Raw genomic sequence first — 19893 nt, forward strand, 5'->3', positions numbered from 1 at the left:
AGAGAAGCAATGGTCCGCGAACGATCCCGGGGCAACCTTCCTAAGGGTGCCACGCCGCTGGAAGAGTTCCACTCTTTTGTACCGGAAGTTCTGGGTATAAAGAGTGCGGCCCATAAGAGAGTGGAAAAGGTCGTGGAGAGCTAGGAGAGCGAAAGAACAGGGGCCGATCGCGCGGAACAAAGAACAAAGCCCGATCTCTTTCGGCGGCCGGCCGGCCGGCGCGATTAGGCCGGCCTTCCAATTAACCGGTCGAAGGTGCTCTCGGGTGCAACGCCGTCGTAAACTCGGCTTCTTTACGCGCGGATTGCGGGGAAGCCGCGCCGCCGAAAACGGAAGCTCGCCACGATAAATTCCGAAAATCAATTCGTCCGGGACGCGCTCCCTGTTCCTTTCCCTTTCGGCCGTTCCTCCTCGGTTCAGCCTGTCCCCGGGACCGATCTCTCGCGGAGGGGGGACGTCGTATTCTCTCCGGACGCCGTTGAAATGACGTTCAACCCGGTCCCCGCCGCGTTTTTTTCGCCGGTCCTGCCCTTTTAACGAAGAATTCGCCCATCCGGCCGGCCGGTCGGTCGGTTCTTTATTGTCCGCCGGCGAATTTACGATCGACACCGAGTCGCGAGGTTCCCTCGCAATAATTCGATCGCGGATACGACGTCCCGCGTCGCCGCTTAAAAATTATTCCCGAGAAAGTCTGCTTCGGGCCCGGGGAACACCGGGCACGGGCTCTCCGCGGCTTCTCCGCTGACCGCCGCCGTTCATAAGCGTCCTGCTCGGAAACCGTATTTGAAAATTCCTCAAATTTTATAGCGACGGTAAATCGAACGATACGATCCCGCCGAACCGTTGCGATGACCTTCGATTCCTCACCCCGGGGAGACGCTGCCGAGCGACGCGCCGCGGAGGGAGCTAAGGCAGCCGGGACCTTTCCAACGGCCGGGATCGTCTTTCGGTATTTCCGCGATCTTTGCCTCCGCGTTGCCTTTATTCCTGCTTTCCCTCATGTTTTGTCCTTGTTTGCTCCGTCTACCAGAATCTCTTCCTTTTATGCAACTTTGATTCTTTGCTTCTCGGTTCGCTCGCGATTCAGACTTTGCGCGTTGCTTCCGCTGGAGGAAGAAGCTTTGACGTCTTTTCAGCTTCTTCCACTTTCTTTCGCGTTTCGTCTCTTTACCACAAGAAACTCTACATCTTTTCACCCTTTTCTCTCTTCCACCTTTCCAAGTCTCTCCCAAACACAAGAAGTCCCCTCGTTTCGCCGTCTCTCGATTTCGACTTCATTCCTCCGTCTCTTTTCCGCATTCTATATTTCTGCATTCTTCCCGACCCGCCCCCTTCTCCCTCCCTTTCGGCTTCCTGCGAGTTTCCGTGCAGCGGCGACCTCCGGCGCGAGCACCGTGTCCCGTAACACATATCGCGGAAAATTACATTTTGTCGGTTGTAAAGGGAGCGTCGTAAAAATCGTAACGCCGGCGACGCTGACTGCGCGGCGGCGCGGCGGTGCGCGCCGAGCGAAATTGCACCGGCCCTCCGCCTATCTGTTGCCCATCAACATTGCTCCACGCTTGATAGACCCTTTGTAAAACGTCATTCTACGGGGCTTTTATGCTCTCTCGCTCCTGGCCGGGCCGGACCGCGCCGCGATGCGTTGCGCCGCGTCCCGTCCCACGGTTTTCCTTCGAACGGAACGCCTCTGCTCTACCCCCTGCGCGGAATTCTGTTGACAATGTAAATTATTTTAGACGCTTCCCCGGTGAATATTGCGGGAACCACGCTGCAACGTGAATTTTCAACCGCGGTGTACTTGATACGTGGAAATAATAAATCATTCGTGTCGCTCGGAAGCTAATGCGTTTAACACTGCAACTGCCGAGCATTTGATACGACTAATATGCAATTCCTATAACAATTGTAACGATAGATTGTTTTCAGTTTCTTCGAACATTCGTTATAGTACTCTAGTGAAGCTATTTTCAAAATCATTTCGAATATTCAATGCTTCGAAGATATCAAATTGCTGAAGAAACAAATCGAAACCATTTTGACTAGTTCTAGAGTTAAAGTGATGTTTTGATATCTTCTACTGTTTGTACATTTTAATAAATAATATTCTTTCTATTTATTAAAGGACTTACTTGCCTTTATATAGCTTCTGAATATATCGTACAATCATTTCAGAAGCCAAAACATTAACTTTCTCTGTTTCCTCAACCGCGATGACTTCTGAACGACTCATATCCTGGTGAATTTTTAGTGAACGTAGTCTTTAGAAGTTCAGTTTGTCATATCTGAAAGCATACCATAGTATAATAATTCTATTACTAACCTTGCCGTACTATTTACTTTCGCCACTAAGCTCATGTACCATTTTAGTACCGACAATTTGAAATAAATGCAACAAAATTGTCCATTCTAAAGCAAAACAGTTTTGCTTTGATCCGTGGGTACTGGATAACATAGATTATTGTTAAATTAATCTATAAACCTTCATCACGAGTCACACTCGTCATTATACAGGGGTTAAAGAACTGACTCTAATTCACCGTTACTGTAATTACAACACTGAAGACGTCCCCTATCCAACGTCTGAATTTTACCGATACTACAATTCCAACCACAAATCCATCTCAACCCCATAAAAACCCCCCACTTCCCTCTATCCAAGGAAAAAAGCAACACGCGACATGGCGTCTGCCAGGTCACCGAAGGCTGACCATACGGCGGTCCGTGTCGTCCCCGGGCGTCTGTGTCGTCGTCGGCCGCAAAGCCCCGTAATTAAACTCGGAGAGCGTCTTAGATGCAAAACGTACTTAGTAAGCGGAGCTTACTCTTGCCCTCGCTCTCTGTTCCGGTAGAAAGGGGTGGGCGGCCAGCACAGCAGATCCTCCGAGCGAGAGAGAGCGAGACAGCTGCAAGGGTTCGCCGTTGCGGACGGTCCAGCGCGAAACGAAGACGGAACGCGCAGAAACGGAAGGGTGGTCGGGTGCGCGCTGCAAACTATCTTGTTCCCTTCGCGCGGCCACCCGCCCCCTCTCCCCCGACCGTTGATGGGTTTTCCAACCCCCGGAGTGGAGCCGGTCCGTAACGGCGGCCAGTTTCGACTCGAACTACGGGATCCAGTTTCGCGGGGGCGAAGGATCGCGCGAGGAAATCGGACCACGGACGGCCCGGGGACCGCTCCTCTGCCACGGATGCCGTGCAAATACCAACTTCCCTCGCAAGGCCAGCCGGGAAACTTGCCCCCGGAAAGAGAGGAGCCGCTCCCGACGAGAATCGCCGCGGACTTCCGTATTTCTTCGGGGGTGGGACCGAACGAAGCGCCGCGCCGGCTGCGAGAGGCCTTTACGAGCCCGGACAGAATACGTAATCCGGCAACTACGCGGAACTTCGCCGAGTCCCATATGGACCCCGAAGTCGACTAGTTAACTCGTTGTTAATTATTACTCGATTAACCGCGAGCGAATCAACGCCCGCCGCGGCGGCGGGGCTTTCTTCCCGCGAGTCCGTCGGGGAATTACGGGGAGGCTCGAGGATCGGGAGGGATGGGATTGGTTCGTTTGGAAGGGAGCCGAAATTGCTGCTTGTTGATTGTTTTCGATTTTGGAGTTTGTCGTTGTGGGAATCGAGAGTGAGATTGTAAGTGGGATGTTTTAATGTTTGGAGGAAGTTGGGAAGTTTCGTTTTGTTGAGATTGATCTGGTTTTGTTTGGATATGTCAATTATTGGGAGGTTTTTTGAAGTATTTGGTAACTCTAGTTTCGAAGATAGAGTTTGTGTGGTTTGTATAGATTGTTTTTCTAGGAGCAAGTGAAAAGTGTAGAACAATCGTGAATCTGATGTTAAATATTACGAGATTGAGTGACTGTAGATTGTTCGTGTAGTTGTTGATTATAAGCTCTAATTTAGTAGAGATAAGGAGTAGATAAGGATTATCTACATTTTTCTGGGAGCAACTGTGAAGTGTAGAATAACCGTGAATCTGATGTTAAATATTACGAGATTGAGTAGGTGCGGATTATTCGTGTGGTTGTTGATTAGAAGCTCTAATTTAGTAGAGATAAGGAGTAGATAAGGATTACCTACATTTATTTAATTCTAGGTTAGAATACTCTAAATGGGGATTTTCGTAGACTTGTTTCTGGGTATGCGGACGATGTTTCAAGGATTGATTCGTAACACGAAGGGAAATCGAGGTGGAAGGCAGGGTGTAATATAGTAATGGCCTCGGACGCGCCTTCCTTCCGGTGGATCTTGGAACACGGCTCCCTCGTTTCCGGGTGGTTCGTATTGCAAAGGGGAATTGGATTTAGGAGGTGTTTATGATAGGTTTGACTGATATTTGTTGCTATATTCCAGTCGCTATTTCTTTGATAGCCCGGCGTTATCGATGTTCCGATGAATAGACTCGTTCCGAGGCTCGCAGGGGACATTGGATCGCTTTATCCACATCGGAAGCTTGATATATGAAGCTTGATTAATAACTAGGTTGCCTAAGATTTTCGAAAAATAGCTTCTTCGATAACTTAGTTACCCAATATCCATTTTAGAGACCTAAGAATACCAAATGATCTTTGCTTTAGCATTTCAGTGATATGAAATGTTCAGATTGGGAAGACTGAGTCGTGGACAAATGATCTAATTAATCGAACAGCAAGAGATCATCACGTTGTTTCCTTTTTTTCTATTAAGTAAGCAATTGATATATAATTTAGCTCCGTATGTTAAAGGTTTTGTACACTTCAACACTTTTAGTTCAACACAAGTTCAACACTTTCACCTCAACACAAATTCAACACTTCGACAGTGTCACTTCAACACAAATTCCACACTTCGACACTTTCACTTCAACGCAAATTCAACACTTCAATTCAATCTCCCTAGCAAAATGTTCTCAATGCTTCAAGAAATCCTCTTAAAGAGATTCAAAACGATACAGAAAAGAGCCAACAATCCCAATTCAAGAAGCCAAAAAAAAGAAAACAATAAACTCAGAGGGTGGAAGGGTGGCGGACGCGGAGCGACGTCGTCGGATCGATCTCCGGGACGTGTCTTGGTCGCCGGGGGACGGAATTAAAGGGGTCTCCGGTTCGGTAATTGTCGGCAAATATTAATAACCGCGGGGGTTGCGGGGGCGTCAGCTCGCGCGAATTCAAAGAGCGGAAAGCGACGGGCGAGCGGGAGGAGCGGGACGGAACGGAACGGGCGAGGAGAGGAACGGGTGCGGCGACTTCGCGAGGGTGAACCCGCCGAACCGGTTATACTCGAGAGCAAATACATAATGCCTGGATGATTTTCCTGCGACGGAGGGGGAGGCGGTTCAGCGAGGAGGCCCGGTGGCGTGATTGAAATTCGGTGACTCGCTTTGACGCAATTACCGCGTCCGTTCCACTCCGAGCGATCCTACGAGAGTCCTCCCGATGCTCGAAGACGCTGCAAAATTTCTGCAGGCTGCGACGCTCCAGAGCGAGCACACGGAAATAACAATGGATGACCGAACGGTGAAAATGATTCGGTTTGGAGGTGATCGGAGGATCGCGAGAGTGGTTTATCTTTGAGAACTCGTTGACTATGGATATCTTTATTTTTGTTTCTTTTGGTCTTTGTTCTCTTTTGTTCTAGTTATTTTATCATTTGATAGTTAAATTAGGGATAAGTTGCTATTGAATCATCGATGTTGGATCTATGTTTTTATAGTGTATTTATAGTATTTATAGAATTTACTGTATGGTAGTTTGTTGATTGGCATTGTTATTGTTAGGTTATTGGTGTTATTGTTTAGAGCGTGCTCGTCGCGAGAGTTTTCGTTCGAGGAGGTTATCGCTCGTGTGTGAAAAATGAAAGATAGACAGTGCGTTGAGACGGGAGGGGGTTGAAATGTTGACGCAATTACCGCGGGAAGACGACGCGGAATTTCTCGAGGCTTCGGCGCTGAAGGGGAGCAGACGGAAACGAGTCGCGAGGAGCGGATGATCGAACGATGAAAATGATTCAGTGCGCACCTGGTTAAGGGGGGAGGGGGTTGGAGGTTGATCGGTCGAGTTTCTCGCCGGTGGAAAGGGAAGAAAAATAAAAGTTTCAGGGAATTCGTTACGAAACGAAGCCCCCGAGGTGCGCACGCCATAAGAAGCCCCGGTTCTTCGATATCGGTTCTCGCCGGAGAGCCAGCGTCCCACCGGACTTATTCATCGGCGATCAGTTCCCATCGCGATTATAATTCGATCGAGCAAATGCAAACGCTCCTAGTCATATCCGGCTGAAGCGTTCTTCCCGGTGCTTCGCCGCCCTGTTACGTGATCGTTGCTTGCTCGTGCTTCTTGGAGAACGAAAGATTCGATCGGTGACGATTCGGTATCCTTTGAGGAGGGATTTTTGTTGCTTTTTGGATCGTGAAGTTGAATTTTTATTTATTCGTTTGTAATGGATAAATTTAGGTTAATGCGATGTTAGTTAGGTGATAGGGATCCGGAAAGTAGGGATACGAAGTGTAGAGATCCGAAGCATGGAGATTCGAAGTATAGACATCTAAGGTATAGGAATTCAAAGTATAGAAATCTAAAGCGTAGAAATCAAGAGCTTAGAAATCTAAAGCATAGGGATTCGGGGCATAACAATTTAAAGCCTAGAACTTCAAAGCCTAAAAATCCAAAGCCTAGAAATCCAAAACTTAGAACTTCAAAGCGTAGAACTCCAAAGCCTAGAAATTCAAAGCGTAGAACTCCAAAGCTTAGAAATTCAAAGCGTAGAACTCCAAAGCTTAGAACTCCAAAGCCTAGAAATTCAAAGCGTAGAACTCCAAAGCTTAGAACTTCAAAGCTTAGAACTTCAAAGTGTAGAACTGCAAAGCCTCGAAATTCAAAGCGTAGAACTCCAAAGCTTAGAACTCCAAAGCCTAGAAATTCAAAGCCTAGAAATTCAAAGCGTAGAACTCCAAAGCTTAGAACTCCAAAGCCTAGAAATTCGAAACCTAGAAATCCAAAGCCTAGAAATCTAAACCATAGGTACTCAAGCCCCAGCAATTCAAATCCCAGAAATCTAAATCACAGAAACCGAAACTCCCAACAAACCCTATCACTCCCAAAATTCATAAATAAATCGCTAAACCCCAAACGATCAGCCCAACCTCTGCTCTCTTCACCTGCAATCCCATTTCATCCATCCCTGGAATCGCAAGATGTCATCCATTTCCGCGTCCGACCCCACCACTCTGGACCCGCAGTCATCCCAGAAGGGTTCCATCGAAATTTCCGCGGGACGAACAATACGCCCGTCGAGGCTCCAACGACGACAATGTGGAACGCGGCCGTTCCGCGGCGGGTACGCGTACCGCACGCGGGCGGGACCGCCCGCCCCGTCTTGTCGCCGGTCGATAGCGTTAGCCACGCGTGTAACGCGACACCGTATATCTGCTGGTAGATTGGAGACGGCGATCGCCGCTCAGGGAGGTCGGCCGTCTTCCACCTGCCATAATTCCATAGAGTCTCTCTCCTCTCCGCGCGCGCGCTCGCTCGTTCGCTCGCTCGGCCCCTTTTCCCCTTTTGCCCTCTTGAATTACTGAACGCGTGATCGATCGACAAAGAAGAAGCGAGAGAAAACGGGGAGCGACGAGTAAAACCAGAAAGAAGAAAGAGGGAGCAAAGGGGGTGGTCCCGAGGACTCGGCAAAGGACTCGGGGTATCGAGTTTTGATTCCCGCTCGCCGGGAAACGGGATACGTCCAGCGAAATGCTCGCACGATCGTTAGGCGCGCGCGGAATTCCGCTAGATCGTTAATCCCCGTGGAAACCGTTGAATTCCTCGGCAAATCGTGACGCGAGTCGGCTCGGGAAGACGCTCTCGCGGAACTAATTCGAAACGTCGGACTTTGTTCCATCGTGGTGCGAGAGAATTGTTTATCACCGTTGTTTCTGGTAATAGTGTCTTATGGATTGTTTGACCTTTTGACGGCAGAATTTTGCGACAGTACTAGGAAGTGTAGAGAAACACTGAATTGAATTGAATGAAACTGACATAAGATGATTACGTTTATGTGATATTCGACTAAAGATGCAGTTGTTGAATTCATTTGTGTCTAAACAAGCTTTTCAATTATTGTCAACATTTTGCCAACAGTATACTGAAACCAAATTTTCAAGCCTTTGGATGTCAATAGTAACTAGGGAGTTAGAGAAACTGAAATAATATAAATACTATTCGTAGGACGTTACGTTCTAGTCTCTTAATTTCATTTCTTCAATACATCCTCGAAATCTCGTTCTTATGTAAAGACACTTAGCTATGCAATTTTGCTAATTACTACAGTACTTAGAAAAATATGAAATTTGATTCAAACTGATTATCTATTTAAAATACATTGCATAACAATATATCTGAGTTTTTGTATATAGCAATATAAATTGATCTCATTGAAAATTTCCATCCGAACAATTCAGTTTGACTCTCAACCACTTGATTCAATACAGTAAAACTATGAAGTTGAATATTTAGTATTCTAAATGAAACTTTGTATTGCTATGTGGTATTTAAATAAAACAGCTTCGTCGCTTAATTTATCTATGAATTACAGTTCAATGAAACTATCTATATCTCGTCAGAAAACGTTGAATATTTCCATTGAAAAACTGTCGAGTGCAAAGGTTTGATAAAGTACAACTCAGAAGTCTATCGCGTCAAACAAGCGACCCGCGATCATTCTACAAACACTCAAACTGATAATGATCCCCGTATTAATCGGAACCGAACGACCGGCTCTCCGCGCGACAGAAAAATCGTCGCGGCCAAGGGGGCGTGACGCGGGAATCGAACGGTTAGCGGTCGGCGAGGGTTGAAATTCCCTTTGCTGGATGTTTAATGCGGCAATCTAGGGGCGTGATAAAGTGCCAAACGAATGCCGAAAGGGAATCGCGAAGCGAGCGGGCCGAGTGGCCCGTGATGTGCCCGGGATACCGGCCGACAATGCTGGCACAAGCCATTACATTGTATAAACACGGGTCGGCCGCGAACGTTCGGTCGGCGAGCGTTTTGCGGGAACCGAGTGGCCACTTCAGAAACTGAAACGAACGAAAAGAAAAGAGTACGACCGCGGCCTGCGGTCTGCGATTCAAACGCCAACCCTTACGGTACTTCTGTCTGTGTTCCTCTCTCTCTTCAACGTGTCCCGCGTGTCTCGCGCAAGGTACATTCGGCAGTTTCTCTCTTTCCACGTTCCACCGGCGGGGGAGCGGCCTACGAATTCCCTTTGCGGCGCCGACTGAATGGACGAGTCGGCCGGAGATCGCTTTTTTAGAGAATGAGACTCGGCAAGTGATACTCACCTTTGCCCGCGAGGCTCTTCAGTTGCGACTGTCGGACGCGTCCTCGGTTCTTGATTGTCTTTTGGGTGCCTCGTGCCGCTTCGGGGGTGCGTCGTTTGCTCGCGTCGCGGCTGGTTGCTGTGGACATTGAGATTTGTGTTAGTTGGAAATGTAGAGGCAGTCGTCCTAGTTGTGGATTTTTATCTGATATGATCGTTTTTCGGTTACAAACTATACGATTTGACAGGAATATCCTGAGTCAGAATGGTAACACGCGTCATCCCTTAAAATGCGTCGAATCGTTAAATTCTTTAGAGTTTATTTTCTGGCTGTAAATGTGGAGGTATTCGTGGATGTATAGTTGTGGATTTTTATTGTATATGGGTGACTAGATTTGTAGGGATATTTGGACGTGTTTATTGTAGATTAATATTGTAACTATCTTAGATATAGAAACAAACATGTAGATTAATATTATAATAATCTTAGATATAGAAACAGACAGATCAAGTCATTGTCGGATTTGTTATCTTACTTATAAATATAGATATGTGTAAATATAGAGGTATTCATATATGTATAATTGTGGATTTTTATTATATATAGATGACTAGATTTCTAGAGATATTTGGACGTGTTTCTATATCTAAGATTGTCATAATAAGAATCTACAATAAACAGATCAAGTCAATGTCCGATTTACCTCATTTATAAATATAGATATATTCTCAGAATTTTATTATATATAGATAGTTAGATTCACGTGTTTCTATATCAACCGTCGCCAGTCTACAATAGTCAAAACAAGCCACTGTCATTCGTTGAACTCCAATCTCTCCACTTTCCCGGTTCCCTTGAATATTTCAAGCTCGCTTTACCCAGCCCATTCAAAGACCGAAGAAAGAAGAATAACGTTCTTTGCATACTCGGATTAAAAGGCAAACAATCCTTCGCTTCACAAGGAACCCCGCGGGGGTGGTGGTCGGGGGGCGGTCGGAGGCACGGGGATATATCCGTACTCGTTGAAAGGAAATTTATGGGAATTAATATCGGTTCCCCCGAGTAGCTGGAGAAAGAAAGAGATCGGAGAACGGCGGCGGGGGCGGGGGGTGGTTCGAGAGGTAACTCGATTCTAGATGTCTCGGGGACTCGCGGAATGCGACTTCGCCCACATGCATGGGAGGGAACTTTAAGAATTTAATTCGTACACGAACCTGCTCCTCCCACCCCTAACGTACCCCTGGAAGTTAGGGAAAGACTTCCTCATCCCTTCTCTCGGTTCCGTTTACTCTGTCGGCGAGGGTGTGCTGGGAAACGTCGCGGAACCGCGAATCGATGGGGATTCAATGGGAATAGAAAGGTTGTAATGGAGTGCAGCGATAGAAAGGTGTAGTAGACGAATGTGGGAATAGTGGGAAGAGGAATTTTGGAAATGGAAACTATGGGAGTGAATGTATGGAAATGGAAGTAGAGATTGGAAATATTAATGAGGAAATTATAAAAAGAATTGTGGATGTTGGAGCTGTGGGTGAGGGAATTAGGGAAATTGGAGTTGTAGAGATGGAATTGGTAAGGAAGTTGTGGAAATTGGAATGATAGTGAAATTGTGTGTGAGATAGTTCTAATGATTGAAATGATAGACATTGAAACTATAGATAAGGAGATTATACAGATTGAAATTGTAGATAAGGAAATTATAGAAATTGGAATGATAGATAAGGAAGTTGTGGAAATTAGAATGATAGTGAAAGTATACGTAAGATAATTCTAAAGATTGAAATAATAGAAATTGAAGCTATAGATAAAGAGATTATAAAGATTGAAATTATAGCTAAGGAAATCATAGAAATTGAAACGATATAGACAGAACCTATAAATAAAGGAACCATACAAACACAAACACGAGTACCGCGAGCGGCCGAGCGACGTAACATCCGATCGAACCAAGCGAAGACCAACACTGTATCGAGCCTAATCGTCCCTTCAATCTCCGCCGAGCCCGATGGGCCAGAAAAAAGCGTTACACGCGTCCATCGACGGTCACTACGCACCGACGCATCGGCTCTCTCGAAAAAAAGTCACCATTAAGCCACCGTATGTCTCCCAGAGGGATGAAAACGCGGAACAGCTCGCAGGGGGTGGCGGTATTAAACGCGGAAACCGAGCTTATCGCTGAAACACTTCTCCACGGGGTCCCCATGGCTTCCTGCCCTGCGCTCCACCCCAACGACTCTGTTTTCTTTATTCCCAAAGCAGAAAACCGAAAAAAAGGCCTTCGCAGAGGAATCACTGTAAAAGGCTCGAATAATCGTCGGCCGGAGGGGCGAGGAACACGGAACACCCCCGCGGCGGCGGAGAAACGTTACAATGCTCGGGCTTTTAGCCGAGCAAACATCCCAGCCGGAGGAATCCCGAAACCTTATCGATCTGGATCGCGAATATTCGGATTAACTGTTAGGGACGACGGCAATAATAACTATGATCGAACGGCAATAAAGATACCACGGCGAAAGCGGGGGATACGATCGGCGGAGGAGAAAAAGGAGGAAAAAGATAGGAGAAAGAAGGGCGAGTCCTGAAGAAGCTTGAATAGAGATTCGAAACGCAGAGGAAGAAGGAATAGGCCCGGAAACCTTTCGAACGAGGCGAGGGTGGCGCGTACGAAATTGCCCGGTCCGGGGCCCGATCGTCTACGCGCGAAAAAGGTCAAAATAGTTTCACCCCGGCGGGGAGGGAATAAAGAAGAGGAACGGAGACGAGTCGGACGGGCTTACACAGGTGGAGAGGACCCGAGCCGTTTCACGGCTGGTCCCGTTCGGCCGGGGCCATTTAAAAAAATAACCCGGCATTAGATGGCTCTCGTCTTATTTCATCGGGACCGGGCCGGACGGGACGGGCCCCGAGTTGGGCCCGCGATTACCACGATAACCATCCAGCGCAGAGCGTTTTTCGGAGTCCAGCGCACCGTCGCTCGCTCGCTCGCCCGCTCGCCACCGCCGCCGCCGCCGCCTTTGCCATCGGCGTCGCTGCCATTATATTTAACGCGATTCGTTTGATTCGCCTAGCCACCCTCCGCGGACCGCCCTTTCTCCTCCCCGCTGGCCGATTATTTTCTGGCTGGAAAGTCGGCGCTTGTGATGGCCGGGATTCGCGCAAGGAAATAATGCAAATAGAAACATTGCGGATCGAACGGTTTCTTACTACTGGAAGGTCTCGATCGAAGCGGTGATGAATTTTGTGTGTTCGGGTTTTGTTTAGCGTCTACTGTTGCGAGTGGTGCGAGTTTTCTTAGGGTGGGATTTTGACGAGTGGATGGATTGAAGATAGGAAATGTTAAGCACACATAGTTTTGTATATGTCAGCAACTCCTAGTAATTTTGATAGTAGTCCTACTGAGAATTAACAATGTTATAACATTTCTTAGATCTTTCATTCCCTTCTAAGTGCAATCCTTGTATATTCGGAAGATCTAATAATCTTAAGGTAGTTCCCTTAAAATTCATTAAAATATTTAATATTAGAACTCCTTGTTCTGAGGCGACTGAATTTCAGGTGTCATCGAGTTCTAGGATAACCTTGTTATTCGATTCTTCGACCTCGGCAAGATCGAAATCATTTCCAAACTATAAATCGTTAATTGTTCGGAGCTTACAAAGTCTTCAAAGAGTTCAAAGAGTTCAAAGCGAATACTTTATCATTTTCTCTGTTCTACCTCCTCCGATTCGCGATTGTTCCGAAAAGGTTTCGCCATCCGCTCGACCGAAAGAGAATCCTCCCTTCTGTAGCCGTATTTTTCTATTTCCATCTCCCTCGGAGCCGCTTTCCCGTTGTCAGGAGATTTCGACGAGCGTATCGATGGGACGCGTCGACGTCTACGCCGACAGGAACACATAATCCTGATATCTGTCGGTTTTCGGGCAATAAAACACGCGTCCCATCGGCGGCGCACCCCCGAAAACCGGCGCTGCCGGCCGCCGATAAAGAAACTGCCGCTGATACTGATCCCCCACCGTCGAGAACCGCGTCCTGCCTCTCCCCCCCTTCGACGCCCCGTTCTTCCGTTCGGCCGTCCCGCCCGTTTCTTTCTCGCCCTCGCGAGGGATTTAAGTTTCCTGAAAGATCGTAGTAACGCGTAATTACCAGTCCTTGGACGTAAACGAGCGGCGAGGTCAATCGGCTCCCGTTAACCGACGAACGTGCGCCGCGGACACTGCGTTATCACGCCCGGGACCCTATCATCGAGCGCCATCGACGATCATACTTACCGATAATGTAATACGAATCGGGAGGAAATTAATATATTCCTCGGTTCGCCACGCACGGGATTGCTACCTTCGGAAACAATTATCCCGGGCCGCGGGACGAGTCAGCGATGCTAACGCGCATCATCCCCTAGGACGCTGCCAGCGAGTCGTGTCCGACACGTTTCGAGTCCGTTTCTCGTTTGCTCAGATTTTTCGACTGTGCCCGACGTGACAGGATGTTGTAATCTGATCGCTTTTCAGTGAGAAAATAAACTCGGCCGAAGTTATCTGGAATTGTGAGACGCGGTAGCGATGGCTGCGCGTAGCATACCCTAAGGCGCTGGATCTTGGCTGAGACGTATGAAGCTTGTTTCTCGATTGTTCGGATTTCTCGATTCTCTTTGGGGCATTTCGATGTGGCGAATTGATCATTTCTCGATTAGAAAGTATACGATTAGATATGAACATCCTGAATCACGGGAATCGCAATGGTATCACGCGTCATCCTCTAAAATGCTTGCAGAGAGTCATGTCTAAATCTTGTACAGTTTATTGTCCATTGTTTCGTTGAATCGTTGTTTATATACTAGTATGTAAATCAACGCATTGATCATTTCTCGATCACTATATGATTAGACACGAACATCCTGAATCACGAGAATCGCATAGGCAATACGCGTCATCCCCTGAAATGCTTGAATCATGTCTAAATCATGTAAAGTTCATTATCCTTTGTTTCGATATTTAAATCGTTGTTTATACAGTAGTATGCAAATCAACGAATTAATCATTTCTCGATCACAAACAATACGAACACCCTGAATCACGAGAATCGCAATGGCAACACGCGTCATCCCCTAAAACGCCAGCATCGAATCGTTAAATCCTTTACAGTACATTATCCACTGTTTCGATATTTGAATCGTTGTTCGTATACTTGTATGCGAATCGGCGAATCGATCGTTTTTCAGTCACAAATTATACGTCCACGGGGCACGAGGAGTACAGGGGAGATCCGCTTAAGCGGAACGCGAGCAAAACGCTGCGGCTATTACGTTTCCGCGCTGCCGGACTCGGGGGTAACCGGATCGGCCGGTTTCGAATGACCCACGCTCGAACGGAGAGTAAATATTTTCGTATTGCTGGACCGTTCCAGAACTCGGGCGAGCGTAACTCAAGCGACCGTCGCAAGTTTCGGGACCCTTGGCGACCGCCGCCGGGATCGGACCCCGCCACCTGCCATTTTCGGGGAAACTCGGGACGAGCGGCGCGCTCGTTTCTTCTTCTCCCGACGCGACTGGATTTCAGGTGTCATCCAGTTCTACGATAACCTTGTTATTCGATTCTTCGACTCACGGCGAGATTGAAATCATTTCTAAACTGTAGATCGTCGATTGTTCGGACAAAGTCTTCAAAGTCAGATCTAGACTTTCCAGAATTCCACTAGGTTCTGGTGAAATTTAGGAAATACTGTCATTTCCGATGCACTAATGTTCGGGAAATTCTATACATTGAGTTAAATTAATATTCATCATTAACACTAGAACTACCAGTCAAAATGACTAGTTTCGATATTTCTGTTTAGCAATTATTGATATTTTCAAAGCATTGAATATTCAAAATGATTTTGAAATTAAATAGAAGAAACTGAGAATAATCTATTATTACAATTTTTATAGGAATTGCATATTAATCGTATTAAATGCTCGGTAGTTCTAGTGTTAATAGAAGCAATAGCTCGTTAACGCTTTACCGAAGGTTCTTCGAATTATACAAAATCTTCAACAAGCTAAATTTCCTATCAATCGCTTAAATAATAGAGAAAACAGAAATTACGCGTCAATATCTTACTATTATAGTAATAAAATCGTTCCTTCTCAACATAACCTTAGAAACATAATTCCATCCCATCGAAATAATCCTTCCCAACTTAGCATTGCTCTCTCCAAAACAATGCATTTGAATCTTACAAAAGATACGTATTCCAAAAATCCACCGTTTAATTCGCTAAAACACACAAGCCACGAATGAAAACGCGCAGTCCCAAAGACACCAAAAAACTCCCGGGACGTGTTCGCAGCGCGGCCGGCCGAGTTCTTTCTCTCAACGCGAATCTAAAGCACGGGCCGCGATAAACAGCGGCGCAGAACTCGGCCGGACGATAAGGTACACAACGGATGTTAATAGGATAAATTAGTTTGTCCTATGGAAACAGGCGCGGCGAGATGAAGCAGACGCGCTCCGCTTCTGCCGGTCTCCGCTCCTTGATCGAGATGGAAAAGGGACGCGAGCAGACGAGAAAATCGAAAGAGGATTCCTCCCCGCGGGAAAATACATCTCGTCCGTCGATCGGATAAAAGAATAATACGTAAAAGGCGAGAAGCTTTCGACTTTACGGCGAGGGTGGATAAACGCGCGCCGGCTTGAACTCGGCGGGGCTGTGCGGCTGACCCTCTCGTGGCTGTTTCCACTCGCAAACTGGATTCCGATGACCGATCTCCATTTCCATATGGGTCACGGAGCGTCGGTCGAGGGTCGGCGAGAAGTTGTCACCGCGAAATTGATATTTGAACGGGAATATCCAGAAGTGTCCGCCCCCTACGGCGGAACTGCCTTCAATCTTTTTTATATGTGTGTAATGTGTAGATGTATTTCTTGCCTGTAGCCTGATGTGATCAGTAGTCTGAGAGGAGATGGCGTTTTAACTCTTTGAACTCTGTAGGCTCCAATATTGCATCAGGAATAATATTAAATATTTTAATGAATCAAAGAAACTGCCCTGAAGTTATTCGATTTTCCTCGTATCCAAATTTTGCACTAAGAAGACTTCGAATTTTCGATAGGAATACTGTAAAAATTAGTTGCTGATAGATTACAAAAAAACCTAGAGTGCTAAGGGTTAATAGTGGAATATTGATGATTAGTAGTAGATTAATATATTATGTTCCTTTATTCTCTTTGTAAAGAATGATTGAATGTTTGCATTTCGAAATTTTGGAATCTTTGGATCATAGGATCCTCGAAGCCTCTTCAGTTGTTGATGGATTACAAAAAAGCCTAGAGTGCTAGGGGTTAATAGTGGAATATTGATGATTATTTTGAGTATCAAAAAACTCGGTGACTATACGTTTCGAAGCTAGACCATTGCACTGCGAGCCACGCTTCGAAGAGTATCAGCAACATTATTCCCTCAAGAACTAAGTGTCGCTTCAGAAACTACAGTACCACTCCGAGAACCACACTACCTTGAAAACATTATCCCCGAAACTACAAGCGAAATCTACGATAAACCATAAGAATTCCCTCGAACCTCCTATTCATCCATCTAAAAATCACCTACCAAGCGTTTCCCGAAATCCATAGGATGATCATTGATCGCGGAGAAAGATCTCAGAAGCGAGAAAACGGTAGGAGGAAAAAGCGGAGCGCAGGGGCCAACCGGAAGACATCGGTTCGCGGTTTCGTCGATTACCGCGAAGGACGGGGCCGGCCGAGCGGGCAACCGGGCGGGCTTCGCCGCTCCGAAATTAGCATTCGCACAGGATGCACGGTCTAACTACTATCGACGGGTTCGGGCCGACTATAATCGGTCCGGCGCGGAGCGTAATGTTATTCAACAGACGGGGCTTTTGTATGGATATATCGAGAAACGTCGGCCGCGAAGGGGCGAGAGAGGGCGGCCGGAACCGTAGAGCACAGATGCTGTCCGTCGGAGGAGAGATCTCCGCTCGGCCGCCGCTCTCTCTCGCCTTCTCGAGTAGGTGCGTAAGAACCCCTTTAAACGGCCGGCTAACGGCTGTTCCTCGCCCCCAGTCCTCGAGGACGTATTCGGGCAAGATTACGCGCGCGCCGCGCGCCGCTCGTCCGCCTTCATGAATCGTAATTACGCATTAAGTGCGCCCGCGGACCGGCCTCCCCCTTTCTTGCCGTTACAACCCTGCGGGACGAAATACGCCGCTCGCGAGACGATTCCGAGCTGCGACCGGCGGTTCCTTCGCTCTCGGGATACGGGGGAATTAACCCTTTGCTCTAGAAAGTCTTTCGCTGGAGATATTCTACAGTTTCTGATGAGATATGGACATTGTTCGAAACTAATTTAATTATAAGTCACAGATAGATTAAGCAAAGCCTTTTTTTTTTAATATTTCACAGCGATACGAAGTTTCATTTGAAATACTGAGTATTCAACTTCGTAGTTTTGCTGTATCAAATCGAGTGACTGAGAGTCATCTCTAGAGTGCAAAGGGTTAAGTCTTCGCGGACTTCATATTCGAAATGTGAGTTCGATTTTGCCGAAATACCAGCGTTCATCTGCAAAGGGTTGACTCTGGGTTTTTGGTTTACGTTGTATGTTCTGAGTATTGTGGAATGAGAGTTCTAATCTGAGCTTCTTGCAGTGTTGCATTGGACAGTGACCTTGGTTAGGGGTTTATGGAAAAGATGAGACAGTTAGAGAGGATTTCGGAGTAGCTTGAGAATAACATTAAGTAAAATTGCAAGTTATTGAGTAATCTATAGGCATTGTGATCTGAATGTTCATCTGAATGTTCAGTATGGAATTTTCTGCTTGGTTCGGAGTCTTCTCTGACAGGAGTGTAAGGTAGACCTAGATGAATCGAATTAGTTCAGATTTTACAGTGGAAAAGTAGTAGCAACTTAGAATCATCACCTATTTCCATAGATTCCTTATTAATAGATTTTCAGTTTCAATATCAACAAAAGGAATGATTAAAACACTGAAAAACCTTCGTGTTCTAAGGGAAAAGTTAAAACATCCGTTAAAAAACCCGCGTTGAATCCGAAGATTGGTACAAGGAGCGGATCTCCATCATTCCGTCACTGCGACGGTAAGCGATCCGACGTCGACTATCTGGATGGTTGGAAGGATACTCGAGGGGGGGTGTTATTAATTTTTCTTAAGCGCAGTCCCGGTCATCGCCGGTACCGGGCCGCGGGCTAGGAACGAGCGAGTGCTGCAGGTGCCGGGAATGGTCAATATAACCTCAAAATGTAAATCATATTGCTATTCCCGGCGGGCCTGTTCCACCCCTACCGCCCGTTCGTGTATTAAACGCGGCCCGGGTTAAGACGACCGGTCTGTATATTAGTTTCTGCGGGTTTCCCTATTGGATTCGCCGGACGCGTTTCCACCCCCGATTGTTTACGCGGCCGGGCCGCGCTGATTCCCCGTGATTGCCGTTTTAGGGACTGGCTGCCGGCGAGTTTTATTAGTGGTTAAAGACGCGGTGTCTCTGCGGCTACCGGGACAATAGAACTGGAAATTTCAGGAGACGCACGATCGAAACGGTGTCTGTTACCCTTCGCGCGAAGATTCTTTCAAATGTATATAGTGATTACTATATTATAGATAATGAAGAGGTGGATCTCAAGTGATCGAGAACTAGGAATAAATATATGTGTTTAATAAAATAGGGAAACAACACTAAAATAGAAACTTGAATATAACTTACTCTATTGAAAAACTCAGTTCATAAGCAAAACATAAAGTTTCTGTGACACGGAACGTGTTAACTGGTTAACACCAAACCTACCAGACGGGGCAAAATGATTCCTGATTTCTTCATTTTGCAATTATCGAAAGGATAACAGAGGTTCTTTTGAGAAATTCAAGAAATTGATTTAACAATACGCAAACTGAAGACTATAGAGGAATTTCAAAAAGTCAATTTAACTGCTCGGTAGTTCTAGTATTAACACGTTCACACCAGCTCTATAATTTCCACTCTTTCCGATTTGGCGACTGAATTCTCAAAATCTACAAAACTATTGAACCGATCAACAAGTAAATTAATTCCCAACAACATATCAATGTTTCCCAATTACCAAACCACTTCACGAGCCACATATTTAATTCACGTCTAACGAGCCAACACTTGCATCTTACTGAGCCACCGGTGGTACACGCCGGAACGCGTTGAACACCGACAGTAGCCCAGATGTTATCTTCCGCTCAACGCCGCAAACCACCGACAAAACACCTAAACTTCCTCGCATCGAGTCCTAAATCATCCAAAAACATTCGACGTCGAAAACTCGACTTTCAGAACCTCGGCTCCCGAAGATCCCAACAGTGCCGGTCACGACGAGATCGATATCGTTCCCTCTCGATCCTGTATCGGCTTGTCCCTCTCCTCTCCTCATCGGCGAGCGTTAAACGTAGGCGGACGCGTCCGAGAGCTCTTCGACGTGGGGAGTCCGCGCGGACAGCGGCCGCAGGATTTCTGAGCGAACGCACAGCGGTAGCTGATGTATTTTGACGTCTCCGACGGGGGAGGCAGAGAGAGAGAGAGAAAAAGAGAGAGAGAGAGAGAGGGACACCCTGCCCCTCGCGTCGGCCGCGCT

At 46.7% G+C, this 19893-nt stretch overlaps 2 protein-coding genes across 11 annotated transcripts in view; one reads left to right on the top strand and one right to left on the bottom strand.

Annotated features, from left to right (window-relative positions):
• The window catches only part of dac (dachshund family transcription factor), a 281299-nt gene that overhangs the window by 239441 nt on the left and 21965 nt on the right, over window positions 1-19893 (top strand). The window lies entirely within an intron of this gene.
• LOC116432589 (uncharacterized) overlaps window positions 1-19893 on the bottom strand; it is a 316706-nt gene that overhangs the window by 179640 nt on the left and 117173 nt on the right. For 7 of the 8 annotated variants that reach the window (XR_012999343.1, XR_012999344.1, XR_012999342.1 and 4 more), the window contains one exon: window positions 9308-9424. Coding sequence is in view for 3 of the 8 variants with exons in the window: in XM_076370527.1 (XP_076226642.1) it covers window positions 9308-9424 (117 nt within the window). In the remaining 5 variants the exon portion in view is untranslated. Of the gene's footprint in view, window positions 1-2187; window positions 2286-9307; window positions 9425-19893 lie in introns of those variants that run through there. The other variant, XM_031989692.2, reaches the window with a different exon arrangement.

This window comes from Nomia melanderi, chromosome 9, assembly GCF_051020985.1.
Source record: "Nomia melanderi isolate GNS246 chromosome 9, iyNomMela1, whole genome shotgun sequence".
In the NCBI taxonomy this organism is placed as follows: Eukaryota; Metazoa; Arthropoda; class Insecta; order Hymenoptera; family Halictidae; genus Nomia; species Nomia melanderi.